General features: G+C 50.5%; 11 protein-coding genes across 11 annotated transcripts; 6 read left to right on the top strand and 5 right to left on the bottom strand.

The window, feature by feature from the left end:
• Positions 1-294: 294 nt before the first annotated feature.
• On the bottom strand, positions 295-870 carry LAESUDRAFT_728291 (uncharacterized protein). Its single transcript, XM_040909408.1, has 3 exons — positions 700-870; positions 458-642; positions 295-404 (listed from the first exon to the last, which is right to left on the bottom strand). Exons 2-3 carry the CDS (start codon positions 628-630, stop codon positions 383-385), a joined length of 195 nt encoding a protein of 64 aa, XP_040762153.1. The 5' UTR covers positions 631-642; positions 700-870; the 3' UTR covers positions 295-382.
• LAESUDRAFT_728289 (uncharacterized protein) lies at positions 584-1273 on the top strand. Its single transcript, XM_040909407.1, has 2 exons — positions 584-626; positions 688-1273. The coding sequence occupies exon 2, from the start codon at positions 916-918 to the stop codon at positions 1111-1113; it is 198 nt and encodes a 65-aa protein (XP_040762152.1). The 5' UTR covers positions 584-626; positions 688-915; the 3' UTR covers positions 1114-1273.
• Positions 1274-1456: 183 nt separating this feature from the next.
• Positions 1457-2917, top strand: LAESUDRAFT_728283 (uncharacterized protein). Its single transcript, XM_040909406.1, has 6 exons — positions 1457-1488; positions 1535-1783; positions 1852-1986; positions 2051-2200; positions 2260-2501; positions 2556-2917. Exons 2-6 carry the CDS (start codon positions 1580-1582, stop codon positions 2683-2685), a joined length of 861 nt encoding a protein of 286 aa, XP_040762151.1. The 5' UTR covers positions 1457-1488; positions 1535-1579; the 3' UTR covers positions 2686-2917.
• Positions 2918-5088: 2171 nt separating this feature from the next.
• On the top strand, positions 5089-6462 carry LAESUDRAFT_728281 (uncharacterized protein; the record flags this gene model as incomplete). Its single annotated transcript, XM_040909405.1, has 4 exons — positions 5089-5142; positions 5202-6238; positions 6316-6364; positions 6432-6462. A coding segment is annotated over exon 2 (556 nt), but the record flags the coding sequence as incomplete, so codon positions are not given.
• Positions 6463-7633: 1171 nt separating this feature from the next.
• LAESUDRAFT_308998 (uncharacterized protein) lies at positions 7634-8519 on the bottom strand. Its single transcript, XM_040901940.1, has 2 exons — positions 8191-8519; positions 7634-8133 (listed from the first exon to the last, which is right to left on the bottom strand). Exons 1-2 carry the CDS (start codon positions 8385-8387, stop codon positions 7809-7811), a joined length of 522 nt encoding a protein of 173 aa, XP_040762149.1. The 5' UTR covers positions 8388-8519; the 3' UTR covers positions 7634-7808.
• Positions 8520-9067: 548 nt separating this feature from the next.
• LAESUDRAFT_309055 (uncharacterized protein) lies at positions 9068-9816 on the top strand. The gene is made up of 2 exons (XM_040901941.1): positions 9068-9088; positions 9171-9816. The coding sequence occupies exon 2, from the start codon at positions 9241-9243 to the stop codon at positions 9730-9732; it is 492 nt and encodes a 163-aa protein (XP_040762148.1). The 5' UTR covers positions 9068-9088; positions 9171-9240; the 3' UTR covers positions 9733-9816.
• Positions 9817-10709: 893 nt separating this feature from the next.
• On the bottom strand, positions 10710-11528 carry LAESUDRAFT_308808 (uncharacterized protein). Its single transcript, XM_040901939.1, has 3 exons — positions 11429-11528; positions 11048-11370; positions 10710-10958 (listed from the first exon to the last, which is right to left on the bottom strand). The coding sequence occupies exons 2-3, from the start codon at positions 11348-11350 to the stop codon at positions 10791-10793; spliced, it is 471 nt and encodes a 156-aa protein (XP_040762147.1). The 5' UTR covers positions 11351-11370; positions 11429-11528; the 3' UTR covers positions 10710-10790.
• A 1897-nt stretch (positions 11529-13425) lies between these two features.
• LAESUDRAFT_728276 (uncharacterized protein) lies at positions 13426-14060 on the top strand (the record flags this gene model as incomplete). Its single annotated transcript, XM_040909404.1, has 3 exons — positions 13426-13742; positions 13815-13947; positions 14001-14060. A coding segment is annotated over exon 1 (160 nt), but the record flags the coding sequence as incomplete, so codon positions are not given.
• LAESUDRAFT_728275 (uncharacterized protein) lies at positions 13735-14127 on the bottom strand. The gene is made up of 2 exons (XM_040909403.1): positions 14001-14127; positions 13735-13947 (listed from the first exon to the last, which is right to left on the bottom strand). Exons 1-2 carry the CDS (start codon positions 14033-14035, stop codon positions 13785-13787), a joined length of 198 nt encoding a protein of 65 aa, XP_040762145.1. The 5' UTR covers positions 14036-14127; the 3' UTR covers positions 13735-13784.
• LAESUDRAFT_761229 (uncharacterized protein) lies at positions 14064-14600 on the top strand (the record flags this gene model as incomplete). Its single annotated transcript, XM_040912884.1, has 3 exons — positions 14064-14183; positions 14237-14451; positions 14534-14600. 3 exons carry the CDS (start codon positions 14064-14066, stop codon positions 14598-14600), a joined length of 402 nt encoding a protein of 133 aa, XP_040762144.1.
• A 1513-nt stretch (positions 14601-16113) lies between these two features.
• LAESUDRAFT_728271 (uncharacterized protein) lies at positions 16114-16888 on the bottom strand. Its single transcript, XM_040909402.1, has 2 exons — positions 16525-16888; positions 16114-16471 (listed from the first exon to the last, which is right to left on the bottom strand). The coding sequence occupies exon 2, from the start codon at positions 16436-16438 to the stop codon at positions 16268-16270; it is 171 nt and encodes a 56-aa protein (XP_040762143.1). The 5' UTR covers positions 16439-16471; positions 16525-16888; the 3' UTR covers positions 16114-16267.
• Between the last annotated feature and the right edge of the window lie 59 nt (positions 16889-16947).

Genomic DNA, 16947 nt, shown 5'->3' with positions numbered 1-16947 from the left:
TCACCTTTGTCTTCGTCTACCTCTCGTCACGACTTTCCTCTAATTGAAGACGGTCATGGTTGGATTACTCAAGAAGATTAAAAAAGCAGTCAAGAAAAGGATACCTTATATCCTGCTCATTATACAGCCCCATCCGGAACTCTCAGAGGCGGTTTGCGGTCATCAAGCCATTCCTTTTGGTCACAAGTTCACCACTGTTGTGAGAAAACAAGAATTTACGGACGTGTCGGATGAAGAGATCCAAACTGTGAGTCAGCCAAATACCACATCCGTAATTACTTGTGTGCTCACCATGCATACCTCGGCGATCCGATATCGCTGCCACAGGGAACTTTTGGCACCATGGAGGTTGATGGAGTAGACTGGAGGCGACTGATTGACTTCAACAAGAGCGGTGCCAACTTCTACGGCATGGTAAGCTTGATGATGAATGAGGATCGTGATCTACACAACTCACATCGCCACTAGTTCAATGGCCACCCGGTGCAAATCTATCCCCCACCTATCGAGTTGATGCGTCGATTGCCTCGCGGTCGCGACATGGTGGATGCATTCTTTCTCGAGGACGATAGCGACGAAGGGACGAGTTGGGATGGGGAAGGGGCAACCAGTGGAGTAGAACCTGGGCATATGTCAGAGACGGTGAGTGGCGTGAATCATACAGCGAAGAAATGACAGCTCAACAAGTCTTCCTCATAGGAGTGGGTAACTGTGTACTCCGACAAGTCATCCGCTGCTGAATGGGAGCGTGAATACCGTGAGGGGGTGCACAACTCGGGCCGGCACACCTCGCAGTGGGCCACCCTATCGCAACAATCCCCATCGCCTACGTCTGGTCTGCTGTTCGAGACGGCCAATCCAGGACAATCCGACCGCCACGAGCAAGCGGATGAGACCGGCCGCTGCAGCTTGTCCATGATTTCCAAGCTTTCATTGCAATCTCTGGTCCAGCTTCCCATGATACCTAGCGGCGTCGACCTGAATGCGGTGGATCCCGATATCCTCGGACTAGCCATGGATGCTCTGAGCAGGGTGCAGGACTTCCAGAAGGAGATCTCGGAGGATGGCAGAAAGGATGTCCAGATGCCTTCGCAGCCAAAGGTTGCGATGTAAGCATCTGGCACGGCGTAGACGGACGGAATTGACATGTATATAGGTGAGGATAGTCTCGTGGAGATGGAGAGCAGGGAGTGTGCAAAGACACCTCGGATGGGCTCGTAGTAGCTAGACAAATGTGCAAGAGACTGTATTCAACTACATGTCCATTAACAATGATATAACGTACCGGCATAATTCAGGCTAAGCCTTCTGACAATAAGGCCATATCGCGCGATGTTTTCAGGCTCCGTCGGCCGTGGCCACTCGGCGGCCAAAGTGACATGTGAGAATAAGCGCTTGAACCACGACGCGTCCCTCTTGCTCCCTCCATCACTCCCCTTCCCCACTTCGCACTCTAGCTAATTCTGCAGCGTGTAACGCTCGATACCTGTCAACTTCAGTAGGCAGGCTCTCAGATTCAACGGACTGCTGACCTATTCTGACGGGCCATTAAGCTTCACCACGTCTGACAGTCGCAACGATGAGTAACTCCAGCCACGTTGGCGGTCATTCCATAGTGTACCTGCGACATTTGCTCGAGGAAAGTGGAAATGGCTACGATATCACGGATCATCCACTCCACAAGCGCTTCATGGAGGTCGTCGGTAGTCCCAGGAGGCCGCCCCCTCGTATAGTATTGCCTAAAAGGAAGAACAAAAGGTTGCTGGTCCAGTCCGAACGGTCGGTGAGTGCGCTGTCATGGACGTCCATCGTTTCTTCCGTGCTAATTTGTGCCAAATTGCCATGTAATAGAAAGAAGGCAGTGCGATGAAGCCGAACCGTGGCGTACGGCGGTCACTTGATGTCAAGACAGGGCCTAAAGGATGCGTGTCAAAAATCAGGAGTGAAGAAGGTGTCATGGATGGTAAACGCACGCACAGTCACACGGTACGTTACTCAGGTACATGAAAGCTCAATGACATGCTAACTCCATATTATGCGACCAACGTAGGAGCAGAACACCGCGTATTATCCGGTTGTAGAGTCCGGTACAGCTGCTGATCCCGAGGTCGGCTTGGATGCCGTCGCGAAGGGCACACAGACGGATGAAATGGGCGCCTTACGCGAGGGCCGTCAAAAGCGATGGTTGGATGACGTCGAGGTAAGCGAACACGTGGGGTATAGCGTAACAAGTTGTTCGCTCACCCCTTACATCCGCAGGATGATGAATCCAACTCGAGCGATGCCGAAAGTGATATGTCAGACACGCTGTCGGAGTCGTCCAATGAAGAGGGACTTCACAGCTCACACAAGAGAGAGTTCACTGAGGCATTCGACGAGGACATTGACATGAAGGGTCTAGATGATAATGTGCCAAGCAAGAAAATGAGGGCCGAAGCAGTATTTGGTGGTCATAATGAACAATCGGCCCTTCCGAACTTCGAAGCCAGCAGAGTTTCTGGGTGCGTCTGCTGCGTTCTTATAGAGCGAGCGATATGTCTGACCTTTGATATTAGCCACGTTCCTGTTGCTCGACGCGAGCACGACATAGGATCAACCTCTACTTCATCGCCGATGCGATCTGACCTTGAGCTGCCATCGCGAGATGCAAGCTGTACATTGTGGACGAATGAGACTTCGAGATAAGCCCATTTCTTCAACTCCCCGAAACAGATGGTGTGCTGTGGGAGGATTATCACTGGTTCGGACTCAAGAAAATGACGTGTTGAGCGAAACGGACAGTTGCCTGAGCGAGGAGGCGCAGTTTTGAAAGTCAGGAAGTTGACGGATGGCTGGTGACGTTCTGAAAGGCTGGTTGAATAGGAACAAGTTGCTCTTCGTGGTTTGTCTTTGAATATTGACTATAGATTGATGTTCACCTTCTACTAGTAAGTCGACACGGATATGGTCGTTCAGGCATAGCTGCCAAGGCCTTGTCTTGATAATCTTTTGACGCAGGTCTATAGAAACAGATCTCATGACAGAGAATAGCATCAACGGTCATTGAGCAGGCAAGATCATCCAGTTGGCAAAGTCTGTGCCTCCGTGAGCGTCAATACCTGCAGCGAAGTTGAGTCACGTATTGTGGCGACCAATAAGATGGCTAGATTCCAGCTGCGGCATTGACGTGGTTCATCACTCCGCTGTCGTGAATCGCAGGCCGCACAACTTCCACTCAAGCAAGAGAAAGCTGCTCTGATGAGCCTAGTAAAATCATATGTTTCGTAAGAAAATAAATTCACAGCGAAACCCACTTGGGACAACCGGGTCCATCATCTTAGCCGTATAGTACTACGCCGCCTTCGCCATCCGAGTCAGACGGATCTATTCCAAAATCTACGACTGTTCGCGCGTGGCCACCAAGTCCCGATGCAAAGTTGAAAACTTATACTCGAAGGTAGAATGAGCTGAAACACCGTCTTAGGCAATACAGTAGTCGTTGCCCTCTGAGCGGTCAGAAAGACAGTTCAGAGAACTATCATCCATAGGAAATAAATATATATATGAGACCATAGAGTCTATTTGAAGGGACCGTCAGGCGCATTTGATTTTGCTCCAACGCACTGTCAATCAACGGAGGACATCGCAGGCCATCCGACACATTTGCAGCCGAGGACACCCAACGAGGCTAACCAGGCAGCAGCACATAGCTCAGTAGTCTATCTTTCGCAGCATCCGCCACGCAGTAGTACTGTAACGTTTCTGGGCTACTTCGCTCCGGATCGGTTATTTCTGAGCTACAGACAACAAGTCTTTCATAAATGTGCCTTTTATGCACATAAGCCGTCATTGCCGGCAGATGACGGAATAGTCTATTATACATTCTCACAGATGGAATATACATCCCGCATCATGTCTGCCAACCACCTGCTGAGCCTGCTTGCAGAAGTATGACTGTCATTCTTTCTGGTGAACAACATCTACTTGTCTGAGCAATATACGAATGCCTTGGGATCGTTCATTATGAAGATGGGCAGTAATGAGCGAAATACCTCATGTATAGGAACGGATAGAGGCTGCAACGGTCGTTATTCGCTTCGCAATTGCTCAACGATCGTTCAGGATGACCGTCTACGGTCGCATCGACTTGCAGAAGGTGAATACAGGGTATTGCAATATTAGGAGGCGTACACATAATACTTAGCATGAAGTCTTGATTACGAAGGGTAATAGACGACGTACGACATGCAATGTCGACTGTCTTGTCTCAATCTGACATAAACAGGGGAAATGTCTAACGGAAAATCCACAGCTACCACCGCATGAGAGATCATCGCTGGTGTATCTCAGAAAATCAATGGCTGCCATTCAATGCTCATCAATCATGGCTCTAGAGTATGTGCGATTCAATGAATGACGCTCGCCTTGCCGACATGATTCAAACAACAAAGACGATCTTTAATCATCATAAGAAAGAGACCTGCGCCATCGTGGCGATGACGATGCCGCTGAGACCATATTCGCAGCCCGATATGATATCTACCCCCGGGACCATCGAGTAGCTTGAGCGCGCCTTGCGACCTATGTTCTCCACTTTGTGAGTTGAGAATCGCGAAGGACACATCCAAATACATCAATTGGGGCAAGCCAGCCGTTACCAAGCATGTGTACAAGAGAGAATGACGATGCCTGTAGAACTGTTCCAGATTACCTTATCCTCCGCGTTGTCGCAACTATGCACAGCACTATTGTGATCTATCCCCGGTCTCTAAGGATCAGACAAGGTTGCGTGGGAATCATGCTTTTCATCAGTAAGTACTGACAATGGTGACCAAACCGGGACATTGCTGTATAAGCGCTGGCCGTCGTGACTCTATGGTATATCCTTTTCTCCTCTAAATTCGAGTGGCGTGCCTAAACAGAGGAAGTAGTAAGCTTTCCTGACTCTATCAATCAACAATTACGTGCAAGGAGACTGACTTCATTCGTGGCTCGGTTGCCTTGGTCTTGTTCAAGCGCGCCACACCGTTCACAACTCTAAGATGGCGCATATGTTAGCTGCTCAAGAACTCCAAGACATCAGGAAAAATGACATAGCAATGCGTTTAAGGCCTATTGAACTACCAGAAGTCTTCGACACCGATCGTGACGTAACCATGAATGCTACACAGGAGATATCCTATGTAAGCACACCCGCAGGCACGACCAACAACGGATCTTACAAAATGAATCAACAAGGGGATGGCTACGGCAGGGAGGACACATTCATATCTAGACCATTGTCTCCTCTATTCCCGGAGGCCCGATTGTTCGGCCTCCGACACGAAGAGACAGCCATGATCGACAGCTTCGGAGAGGAGCAAGATGTGTGCAGTGAGACGGTGAGCTGGCATCGAACGAGCAGCGCTCAGATCTTGCAGGCTGATTTGTCTCGAGATGCAAACGTTCTCTGGGATTCACGATGACGCCGTTCCTGATCCTGGACCCGGAGCCATTCTGTTCGCGCCTGTGCGTGCGCAGAGCATGTTTGAACTGGCTTCCATGGGCATCTGGGAGGGAGAAGTCACTGGCCTGCAAGGTCCGTTCCAAGAGTCGAGCGCGCTGCCGACCGAGGGTCCAACTGTGTTTTACCGAGCCGTAGGCCCACATCGCAACCAGTATCCGGGAATTGAAGTGGATGACGCACATGCAGCGATGTTCACTGCTCCGGTATATGTGTCAAATCGAGAGGTGTCGATCGATCTGTGCAGAAAGAGGAGAATGTGTATAGTCGACGAATCACAGGAGGCTACAAATACCGAACGGAAGAAGAGATTGAGGATCGCGACCTGCAATACTCAAGACGAACTGTCAGCCATTCATTCTGCATATTCCATTGCTAATGCGGATGACAGCGCAGCTGCTGCTGTATGGCCAGAAACAGCGCATGATATGGACACAGGCGTCGTCGTTAACTCCAATCATGTCGAGCCACCATCGTCGTCGCGCTTGAGATGATGTTCCTTCCAGCATTCCTGCCCACTTCTTACGAATTTCATTGCTGACGAAGGAAGATGCGCGAGGAGCGACACTGAACGGGTAGCAACAGTGTGGTCAAGCTTGAAATGTGGACCTATGAAAGAGGAATTTCGAGTCAGGGATAACGTGAATGACATGCGAGTGTTGGCGGGGTGCTGAATAGAGGATTGAACAATAATTGCCGAAGTAGATTATATCCATCCTGATATCTCCCTTTTCTCAATATGGAACGTTGCTCGCTCTAACAACGAGGAGCAAGGATGATCATTTGATAAGTCAGCCAATCAGAGACTGACTCATCACAATATATACACTCACTATTCGTGCGACGATCATGAGCACGAGCAACAGAATGTGGAGAGCATGGCTAAGAAAGGGGGGCGTCATCAGCCCTCGAAGTGTTTCACGTCTCGACTCTCGGGAGATAGACAGACGGCAAATGTCAATGATTGCTGAGGGTGACTTCTATTACGTGCTATGTAGGATCAACAACAACGCATTGGAGATCGTAAATGCGAAAAACGGACAATGACCTGTAATGCTGTCAAGATTGCATTCGAACATTGACCATGGTCGAGATCGATGGGGTGAACTTACGGTTTGCATTATTTTTCTTTTCTGGATTCTGTGTGATATTGTCTCGAGCTCTATGGTGCACCAGAATGCAGTCTCTGGCACTTTAGGTAGTCGAACGGAGGATTGAGAAGTAACGTTGCCTTTGCACATTATGTCTTGTATATATCAATCTCATGAACCTTCACTGTCATATTCCCAATATACATTGTACTCACAGTGCATTGAAATCCATATTGCTCTCCCAATGCCCGAGAGGACATTGACATTGATTGGACGCCACTCGCCACCCTCAGCGATCAATCCAATAAGCGCTCGCTATCGATCGTGATTTGCCACTCGCGCGATTTCCCTCTTAACCACGACGACTGCACCTCCGCCTTCCTCAACTACTACCTCTTCATCCTCCAAGGCGCATAGAGCTCAAGGCCTCTCCTCAGTAAACCACATCGAACGCTCAACCCTATCGGTGCTGTAAATTTTCCCATGGCTCTTGGATTCTTCAAAAAGCCTCGCGTCTCGGTCAGAAGCACGAGCACACAGATATCCTCCACCCAACGAATGGATCACGATCCTCCCAAATGGGCGCGAAAGTATAAGGAGGCAGTTGCAGCGAAGACTTTCATGAGTGTCGCATCCGAGGTCACTGTAAGTGCACAATCAATGACGAGCGGCAAAGACAAACCGGTCAGTTGCGTGCCTATGCGCCGTCATTATATGTGCACTCACCACCATACTATTGATGACCAACCCGACAGCTCCCTCCGCTGCCCGCGGATACGCTAGACGGGTTGAATGTAGGGGGGAGCGAGAGCGTGTACGAGCCCGAACGTGATGAAGACTGGATGGTAAGTGAACTAGATGACTGTATCCTCCGTTATTTTTCATCCCTGGTCAACAGACTGGAGGCCCGCTCCTTAACGCGTTCCTGTCATCGAGGCAAGGAACGCCGACGGCGTCTGCGGTAGGGTCGAGAGTGTCGCTCGTGCCCATACAGCACGAGCACGTCCTCGAGAGTGAGTGGGCGAATCCCTTACGTCTGCGAATGTTTGACGGACGACGGAGGACAGCGTCATTGGAATCCCGCGCGGTGAGTGAAAACACGTAACACAGGAGCCTCAGAATTGAAGAATTTGAGTAATTGTCAGTCATTTGCACGACCGACTATAAGACTTGTCACATCAACAAGCAATCGCGGGGAGACAGCAGACCCCTGCGCGGAGTTCTCGGCAACTGGGTCACAAATTGACCTGGGAAACGATGTCGGCACCTATAGCGATTCCGTCGACGTTGCCAGGACGGACATGTACGAATGGCAGGAGGACGCGAGCTGGTCGCAGGAAGACAGACAACGTTGTCTGTCCTACGCGTACCGACGGAAGCGCTAGCTCAGCACGCCCTTTGGCTCCCGCATGATCACAGGCCCCTTCGCGATCAAATAGGCCATGTGGCCACGGGCTCGTCGGGAGGAAGGACGGAACGTTGGAAAGAAAAACAGTAGGAGAGGTTGTTGTAATCAAGTGATGCGGCGAGATGTAAGCTATATGAAGCTGGGGGGTTGGCCTGTGGATAAATATTTCATTCAACTACATCTTTTGTCGATAAGCTATATGTACTTACTGATCGTATTGTGTTTGAGAACATATTTGCAGTATTAAAGTCCAAGAACCAACGGATTTCCCGCGAAATCGCCTAGCCAAGCAACAATTGGGTGCCCGTTGAGTGGCACTTCCGCCACAATCGCGTAGGCGCCTGTTCATGCGAGCGTCGACGCGCGACTTTCTCTCTCTTCTCGACTCTCCTTCCATGACAGCCATGGGCAGCCACAACCCCGTCGGTAATCTGGCCCAGAATAATCTCTTGATATTTGTTGATCGTAAATCGACACGTATGACGCGCTTCTGGGAATTTGTTTGCTCGTGGCTTCCTTATTCTGCACGCTACACCTTGCAACATCCAAGTTCTTCGCCAGAAAGCGAAGCCCCACTCGTGCAGGGAAGGCGGAGGAGAAACTCTTGATGTGGAGAGCCCCTCAGTAGACCTGCTCCTACGTTTGCTCGAGGACGCTGCCAATAGTCACCAATGCGACCACAGTACCGGATGCTAGAGATCAACTATGTCAAGGCAGTCACTTGGAAAGTTGCAAGCGATTTCACAGTTGGGAATAACTGAAAAAGAGGTCAGTCCATTGAACTTCTTGTTGATGTAATGATTTGAAGACTTACGCAACTGAGCGCAATACGTACACACGAAACCAGAAGAGGCTACCCAATAATAACGTCTACGCGTCTTCTGCTCTTGGAGTCCCATATACGCCATGGCAACGAGGGCCTCACGAACGACCGAGCTATCGCAGTGATCGAGCACCAAGATCCGCAGCCTAGGCTCGCTCGAGGATGCTGCTAACGGTCACACTCTACCAATGCGACCACCGTACCGAAATTAACAACCAACGATCCGCACGCAATCAGATGGAAAGTTGTAAGCGGTTTCCGAGTTGAGAATGACTGAGAAGGAGGTCAGTCCATTGAAGTCCTCGCTGACGTGTATCATGTGAAGGCTTACGCCACTGAGCATTATGTATGCGCACGAAACCACAGGATCAATCCAATAACCGCGTCTACATGTCTTCTGGTTTTGGAGTCCCGCATACGCCATGGGACGGCAACGATGGCCTTATGGTCGACCGAGCTTGTCGCAGTGATCGCGCACCAAGGGCCACAGCCTGGTATCAAGAGACGCATTAGAACGTGTCGCGTTTGTCGACTGCATGAATTAGGCGGCATATCCGAGCAAGCGGAAAGCTCTCTTGATGAAAACCCTGTGAAAATGGAGGCTGTAGGTAGCGTTCAAGACAACGAGTCACACGGAAGCATTTGGGTGAGACTTCGAGACCCATTCGTTTCCAACAGGTCTTCGGCGACGATAGAACCCCATACTGATGCTATGAGGGAATGCATAGGACGAGTAGGCCTAGTTCATAACATCCAGTCAGGAGATAACGCTTCAGATATTTCTTCGACGTTGCAGCCGTCATCGCAGGCACGGATGGTCCTCTTCGGCATCGAATCCGAGTGTAGAATTTCTTCTTTCCGTCCCAGAACGTATCGCATGCAAGATGATGGCGATCCGAGCAGGCCACAGAATGCCAGAAAATTCTGAAAAAATGAGTGGGGGAATTACTTCGTCGTGGGGACGCGGGAGTGGCACGATTGTGTGGCGGCCAATCGCAAGCCTGGACCGCTGTGGCACGCGAAGCTCACCTACGAAAGACCAACTTGTTCAGCGAGTCCTTTGATCAATCATCCGGTCATCCTTGCTATGGTCGTCGCAATCGCATCTCAAAGCTGGCGTACAACTCAGGTCTGCCCGAACATGATAGAGACGATGAGAACGCCGTGTATGCAACGCGCCAAGCTCGACGCAGCCCTTTGAAATGCCCCTCCTTGCCAGTTTCTCACAAAACCTCATTTTAAAATCTCTAATATATCTCATGGCTCTTTTCTGGCGATAGTGGGAGGTCCCTGGGACTGACAGTTCCCAGCAGCTATCCCCACAAATGTAAGAGCCCTGTGTAATTCCAGGGCCAGAATTTTCTGCAAAGTGCCTTCTGAATAAAACTTTATGCATCAAATTGCTGATGCAACATTATGCGGCAATGTAATAGAGACAGCATCAGTACGAGTAGTATTTAAGTTTGCACTTTTCGCACAATACTTATCTGAAGAAAGGAAGGCCGAACATTCGCCTTTGCGAAGCCTCTCGTGGAAAATAGAATGCTGATTGATACGCTGGCCATCGTCGATCCATCATGAAAGCATGATGGCCGGTGTCGGTGAAGATGAGCACTGAGAACCAGGGCGAGTGTGGCGGGTGTGGCGGGACTCGCTAGGTCACGTGGTCACGTCAGGGCGAGCGCCGCCGCTCAGACTCGAGCCTCAGAGGCGCGACTGGTTCGTGTGTCTTGGCTGCTACTTCATCGATTGTCTCATATTCACCACATACACTTCGTCTTCATCAGCGTGGCTGAAGCTGTCTGAATCATGCAAGCGGTGGTGAAGACTCTGATCTGCGGGGTTGATTCGCGAATGACGATGATCAACATACGACCATCCCTCACAAACAAGACGACATTCTATCGTGGAGAATACAATAAATCACTATTTAATCCAAATTAAATGACCTCTATTCAGATCCCTTATGCTCACCACCGCCGCACATCATTGCCTCCAACGTAATCTTATCGCCATCTCGTGAATGACAGCGGCGTAACGCTTGACATTCAAAGCATCATGGCATCGGTAAATAGATTGCGATGCTTCCTTCAAGTGAGCCACGGCGGCCATGCTGTATTCCCTCTGTGTAGCAGAGGTTTTGGAGCGCATACCCTGGGTCACGATCGGTGATATGAGCAGAGAAGAGTTAAAGTATGCGGTAAGCAATTGTCAGGACATTTAAAACAGTATACAATGCTCACCAAAGTGGGTTGCCTCTTCATAGGCCTTGGTCCGACAGGGACCTGCCTCACCCGTTTGCTATCGGAAGCCCGCAAGCGAGAAACTTTAGATAGACTTCCCGCATCAACATATCCAGGCCGCAGGGATCCTGCTTCCTCTAAAGTCTGCTGCATGATAACCACTTTGCCGTCCACTACATGACAGTCCCACAGTCCCTTCCGTAAGGCGTAGGATGACTCCGGTGGTGGGATCGGCCTGGGCATCATCAGCCGGACATTATGCGAACCGTCCATATACATCATGGGGTTGCCGGACCTGTCCATGAAGACCCTTGTTGGCGCGTCTAACAGGATATGAATCATCAGAATCGTTGAGAGTGCGTGCCCGCTACAGAAACTTACCAAAAGCACCTGCTCACATAATTCCCTTCTTCATCAGTCCGGCTCTTCCAGTCCAAAATCCTTTCTTCGAAGTTGGCAGGTTGAGCTGGGCTGATGCGCCTCCACAGGCGGCAATAGTCGATGTTATCGGGATCCTGTATGTATTGGTGAGTGCACAGGATGAAACGAACATTGATTGGCGAGCTGACTTACGGAGTCGCTGTCCGTGAATGTTTCACTTTGTGCATTTGCAAAGGCCTCTGCATCGAATTCTTGCTCATCATCGAACCACGAGTCCGACTCGTTGCTCCACTCAGTGGGGGATGCCGCGATCCTGCGGTGATCGTTTTCTGGATTCACTAATGTGGTGTTCCCGTCGCATTCCATTAGGATAGGTGGCCACGGCTCAGCTGTATGCGCAATTGAATGATAGGCGAATAGCCGGAGTAACAGAGGCAAAGAAGGAAGACTCTATAGTCAAAAGTCTGCGCGGTGCAAAAGAGCGGCTGAGCTGCTTAAGAGTAACTGGGGTGCGACCGTCCTTATATTCGCGTCGGAAGTTGAAGTGCCACTGGAACCAAATAACGCGAGTCGAACACGTCGTGGCGAACACCAACGATCAACGACCAATGCGTCTGTGGCGGTGGTCACACCCGCGCATGGATGCCACCGCCTCGAAGATCTCGATAACAGGCCAGGCGCTTATATTTACATTGTGAGCGATCTAATACTTGGTGGTGAGATAAAATAGTTGAGTGCAATGTTCTATAACACGTCTCGCGATCAGGCGTCGAGGCCCCGCTCCTCCGGATCTTCAACGGCTGCTCAGAATCAACGGCCGTCCTCTTCATAGGGACACTCGACGACTTCACTCTCAACATGATCGTCCAACTCCAGCCCTAGCAGCGGCAGGCGTGGCGAGATGTGCAGCATCTTAGCCGCCGCCTCCTTCCCCCACGCCTTTCATGCCTCTGTCTGCCTATCCCAGATGGCTTCAAAGCGGCGATCCCACTCGCAGCCTCCCCTTGAGCGATGGAACACCTCGTCTCGCTCCTGGCGCTGCTTGTGATAAGCCACACGCCGAACATGGTATTTCCCCTGAGTCTTGAAGGGCCGCTTCTGAGAGCATCCGGTTCGCCGGGCTTGTCCCTTTCTGCCGTGGCCGCAGCATCGCCCTCCCGGTTTCACCATGAGTTCCCGTTGTGGCTGGTAGGTCAGACAAGACGCTACTCACAGATGACCCGCTTACGAGGGAGTCATGAACTGAAGGCGAGGAAAGACTTTCCCTCAGTGACCGGGCGCTCGAGCTGCTGGCAGTGGCGCGCGATCCATGTGGCACCGCTAATAACCACTACTATAGCTTAAAAAGTTGATCGTAGTTGTATTTCGCTCATTGCTACTAGGGCTTGCTCTCAAGCTGAAAGCAAGTCTACGTGGCCACACTCAGGATGCCTCGTGCAACTCGCCGGAAATATCTGAGAAACATTACAACTGTTAACTCCAAGTGCTTTAAAGCTTGCGTTCATGCCCTCGAGTCGACCGAGCAAAGCTACGCTCGACTCTGAATAATGATGCATGCCTGCTTCACTCTGCTTCACGAGCGATTCAAAAAAGCCGGCCAGTTCTCTCACTGCAAACTGGACAACGGCAGGATAATCGATCAGCGATCAATGTTCAATGCATAGAAGATTGATGTTCGGCCTGCATGACCCCGCAAAAACATCGTCCGTCTTTATAAATTCTCTTAAGTCTCAAAAAAGTAAACGCTGCCTGACAATCTGACGGGAGCACCACGAATATATCCAGCGCAGCCGTATGCATCAACGTCCTTCAATATGTCATTTGGGAACAAGCTCGATCTCAAACGAGACTGACCGTGTTCATGAGCGCAATCTGAACGGATCCTAAAAGATGAGCCAAGGAAGCTACATTGAAACAACGGCCGCTGTTCTGTGGCCAATGCAGTATTAGCGCCCAGCTAGACAATTAGAGTAGTCCATGAGCCACTTGCTCCGCGTCTTAAAACTGCATGTCCCGCTTTTTGTCGGCACTACACTATCGCCCGATTCTCTCGCTACACATAGAAGCATCTCTTGCTCACGATCAACGTGCTCGACATTTTGTACTGAAATCTACTCACTGCAATCCGCGATATCAACTTGTTCGCTCACCGAAATGATCATCAGCTTCTTAACCAGAACTTGGACCACCATTCAACGTGTGGCGCAGTATCGATCCGGCGTGCATCAAAATAACTCTCAGTTTGCTACGAGCTCCGACTATCTGGATTCTATGAACGTACAAACCAAAACGGATGGAGATGGACGATCAGTGAGTCAATCGACTAGCCCGTTAAAGCCTGTACGCTCGCCGTTTGTTATAAGGTCACTAAAGCGAGCCGGAATAGTAGCGGCCGTGTCGAATTCCTTGCACGATCGGCACCCCAACTCCATACCGGAAACACAGCAACACCTCCAGAGCACATTCCAGTCCGCATTAACTTTCGGCGTAGGGTGGTGACGAGTGGCCTAAGTCCACCGGTACGTCAAGCAGCATGTGGTACTTGTCCTCAGGATGGCTAAGGATGGCTCAGTCAGTAGGACCAATTACCGGGTTATCACCTCCCATCGAGAACCCTCAAGAAATGATCGCAGCAATGTCATCAGTACCGCTCCCGGAACCACTCTTGCGCAACATTCTCGAGGAAGATGAGCAGTGGTCAAGGGCGCCGAGCCTACACAACGAAGGAACAACGACTACGGCGGCCTCAGCATCAGTAAGCAAATCATCCGCTGCATACGCATTCAGACAGCTCACCTCCCATTAAAGGACACTGTCACCCCCATAAAGTCTACTAAACACAGGGCACGACGGAGGGCAGCCACACGCTCCGCTCCCTCCAGGACACGTACCGTAGGGCTCTCCAAGAAGGCCTCCGTAGACTCACTCGGCGACCTTGGGAAGGTGCTCTATGTCGAGTCGGCGTGCTGCCCGCAGAACATCTTTTTCACCGGCCTCCAACCTCTGCCGCCCATGACGTCCAGGTATCGTCGCCGTTGCTGCAGTACTTGTTGCGAGGAGAGCGCGCATGGCCATCCGTCCCGGACAACCCACATGCAAGCACAGGGGCGTGGACAACCAGCTCGTCCAGACAGTCCGCGGAGTAGGCGAGCGCAGGCTCGATCCTCATTAACATGTAATATCCCCACCAATGCTGCCGTCGACAGAGTCATCATCTATGAAACAAGCTACGATCGCCATACTTGAGATCCGACAATGCCACTGGTGAGCGCTCGGCGGTGAAGATTACAGAGGGGCTGTCGTACAATGCATTTGAATTTGTAGAAGATAGGCAGAGGCTGCATCAACGCATAGGTTCCTGGGTGGTCTGCAATTGTCCGTTTTGTATACTACACTTCGGAACGGGATCGGCGTATTAGCCAGAGCGACGAGATCTAAGCGATATGCATGCTTGCCTATATGTCCCAAGCTAAGTGTCCCAAACCAAGGATGATTGCACTCATTTGGAACAGATGAACGATATTCCAGCGGAGTGGAAGAGGGAATGCACTTGGGAGATCGGTGCTGGGCGCAAGGAAGTGAGCAAGGCTACGTCAGATGATATAAACCGGCGAGTTGTGTCGTTAAGTAAGGAGTTCCGAGTGATCTGACTTACCCTCGACAGTAAGGCTGGATTGGCTACCGGTTGGCTGAATGGAAGATGCTCCTGCGGCCGGTCCTGGTGAGCACGCCCACGGCCAGGAGACTCTATGAGCCGGATGGCCGGTACAAAGGGAACGAGTCCACCGACGATACACTTGCAGCAATCCTGTTTGTTCTTCGCAGCCACGAGAAAGACATTTTCGAAGTCTAATTAACGCGACAATCCCCGTACATCGGGACGGATCGTGTGAAGAGGCGTTAATAAGGCACAAATGGACATCTTGATGCGCGATACCTATGGCCTATGAGGGCAAACTTCCCGGAGCAACTTTTTCACTGTGATGAATGAAGCAACCATGAAAATGAAGCGGTATGTGACTGAAATAATTCTTAAATGTATCCAGATTTTCGGATGATTGACTCTGTAGCCCGAAACCCCGCTTGTAAATGTCACCCTTAATGCCTTGAGGATTGTTGCTGTCAAATCTTTTCAATGCCTTATCGTTATGAAACGATGTCAGATACTTGAGACTGTCGAGTAAATATCATATGCAGCGAGTTTCGTCGAGAAAGGTAGCCACAATGCCGCAGTGCAAAGAGTTCGGAAGCGCTCGACCCGGTGATGCGCGGTCAGTGGCGGGTGGCGTGGCCCTGTGGGTGGCACCATCATATTGCGGTCCAGCAACGCTAGAAATGACAGAATATGTTGCGCTGACATGTCTAGGCTGAACTTTCGCGTGTCATCTCAACAGTCATTCAGTCGCAAAACTACCCTCATGATGCGTTCGACACGACGAAGACAAGGACATGTGCTACTCCAGCATTGCATGCCATGCAGCGGACAATCGAATCTGAGCTTCCGATCATACTGGCAGAGTATCTCGGTATCTTTCTCAATACACGGCAGAAATTAATGATACAGGCTTCCTACACTGCCATGCTGCTTATCTCGTCATCAAGCTTGTAGAACAACACAACATACCGTTCAAATCAGAGTACTGACCAACGTTCCTTCAAATTCTGGACGCCACGTTGACGCCGATTGTCATTATGGGAACAATATCCGCACCGTGACTGGGAGTCACCAATACTTTTTGTAAATCCATTCCTGATGCGATCAAAGACGTTTGAAAAGCACAAGACATAGTCGCAATGGCGCACTTATATCCTGTTCAAATGGAAGCCAAGTCTTGCAGATTATGATCTGTCCCAGGCATACTCGTTCATGGAATGACCTTTTGAGACTGTGGCATACGAGGCGAGCCATGGAACATTGGCGGTTATTGCTGACCTACTGTGCCAAACAGTAGTGAATGCGTGTGGATTAAGTCGTAGCGAGGGGTCTTGACTAGTGCAGTGATCGATCATTAGAACCTCTGAAGACGAATGAGGGTATGTCACCTGCAGAACGTCAGCGATCCGGTACGCTCAAAAAAGCATGCACTATAGCTCACACAAGCAATTCAAACGCAGTGTAGATCAAGCACCCTCGTCGAGATTGCGAGGCGTGTGAAGTTGGAAGCCTGCGTGACGAGATGTTAGTGCATGAATCTCAAAGTGCATGTGAAATTGCGGTCAGTAACATTCATCAGTCCGGCGAGCTATGCGACGTCACCAAGTGTCCATTCCTTAGCGTTACCTTCAGTTCATGACAAGCTGAGTATAGAATGCAAAGGTCCGCAAACAACATTAACAGACGGGCCTCAAGCCATCTGTCACGATACGCCACAAGCGTGTAAGCGCTCGTACGCATTTGGCAAATCCGCGTGTTGCTTCGACCTTCTTCCTTGACTACAACAAGCGGGCTGCCACCTGTCGGGTTTGTTCTGCTGGCTTTGCATCAGTTTTACATGATATACTTGCCACGAGCAGCACGA

The sequence above is a fragment of the Laetiporus sulphureus genome (assembly GCF_001632365.1).
Source record: "Laetiporus sulphureus 93-53 unplaced genomic scaffold LAESUscaffold_33, whole genome shotgun sequence".
In the NCBI taxonomy this organism is placed as follows: domain Eukaryota; kingdom Fungi; phylum Basidiomycota; class Agaricomycetes; order Polyporales; family Laetiporaceae; genus Laetiporus; species Laetiporus sulphureus.
Note: the sequence above shows the minus strand (reverse complement) of the source record. Positions and strands in the feature narration are given on the sequence as shown.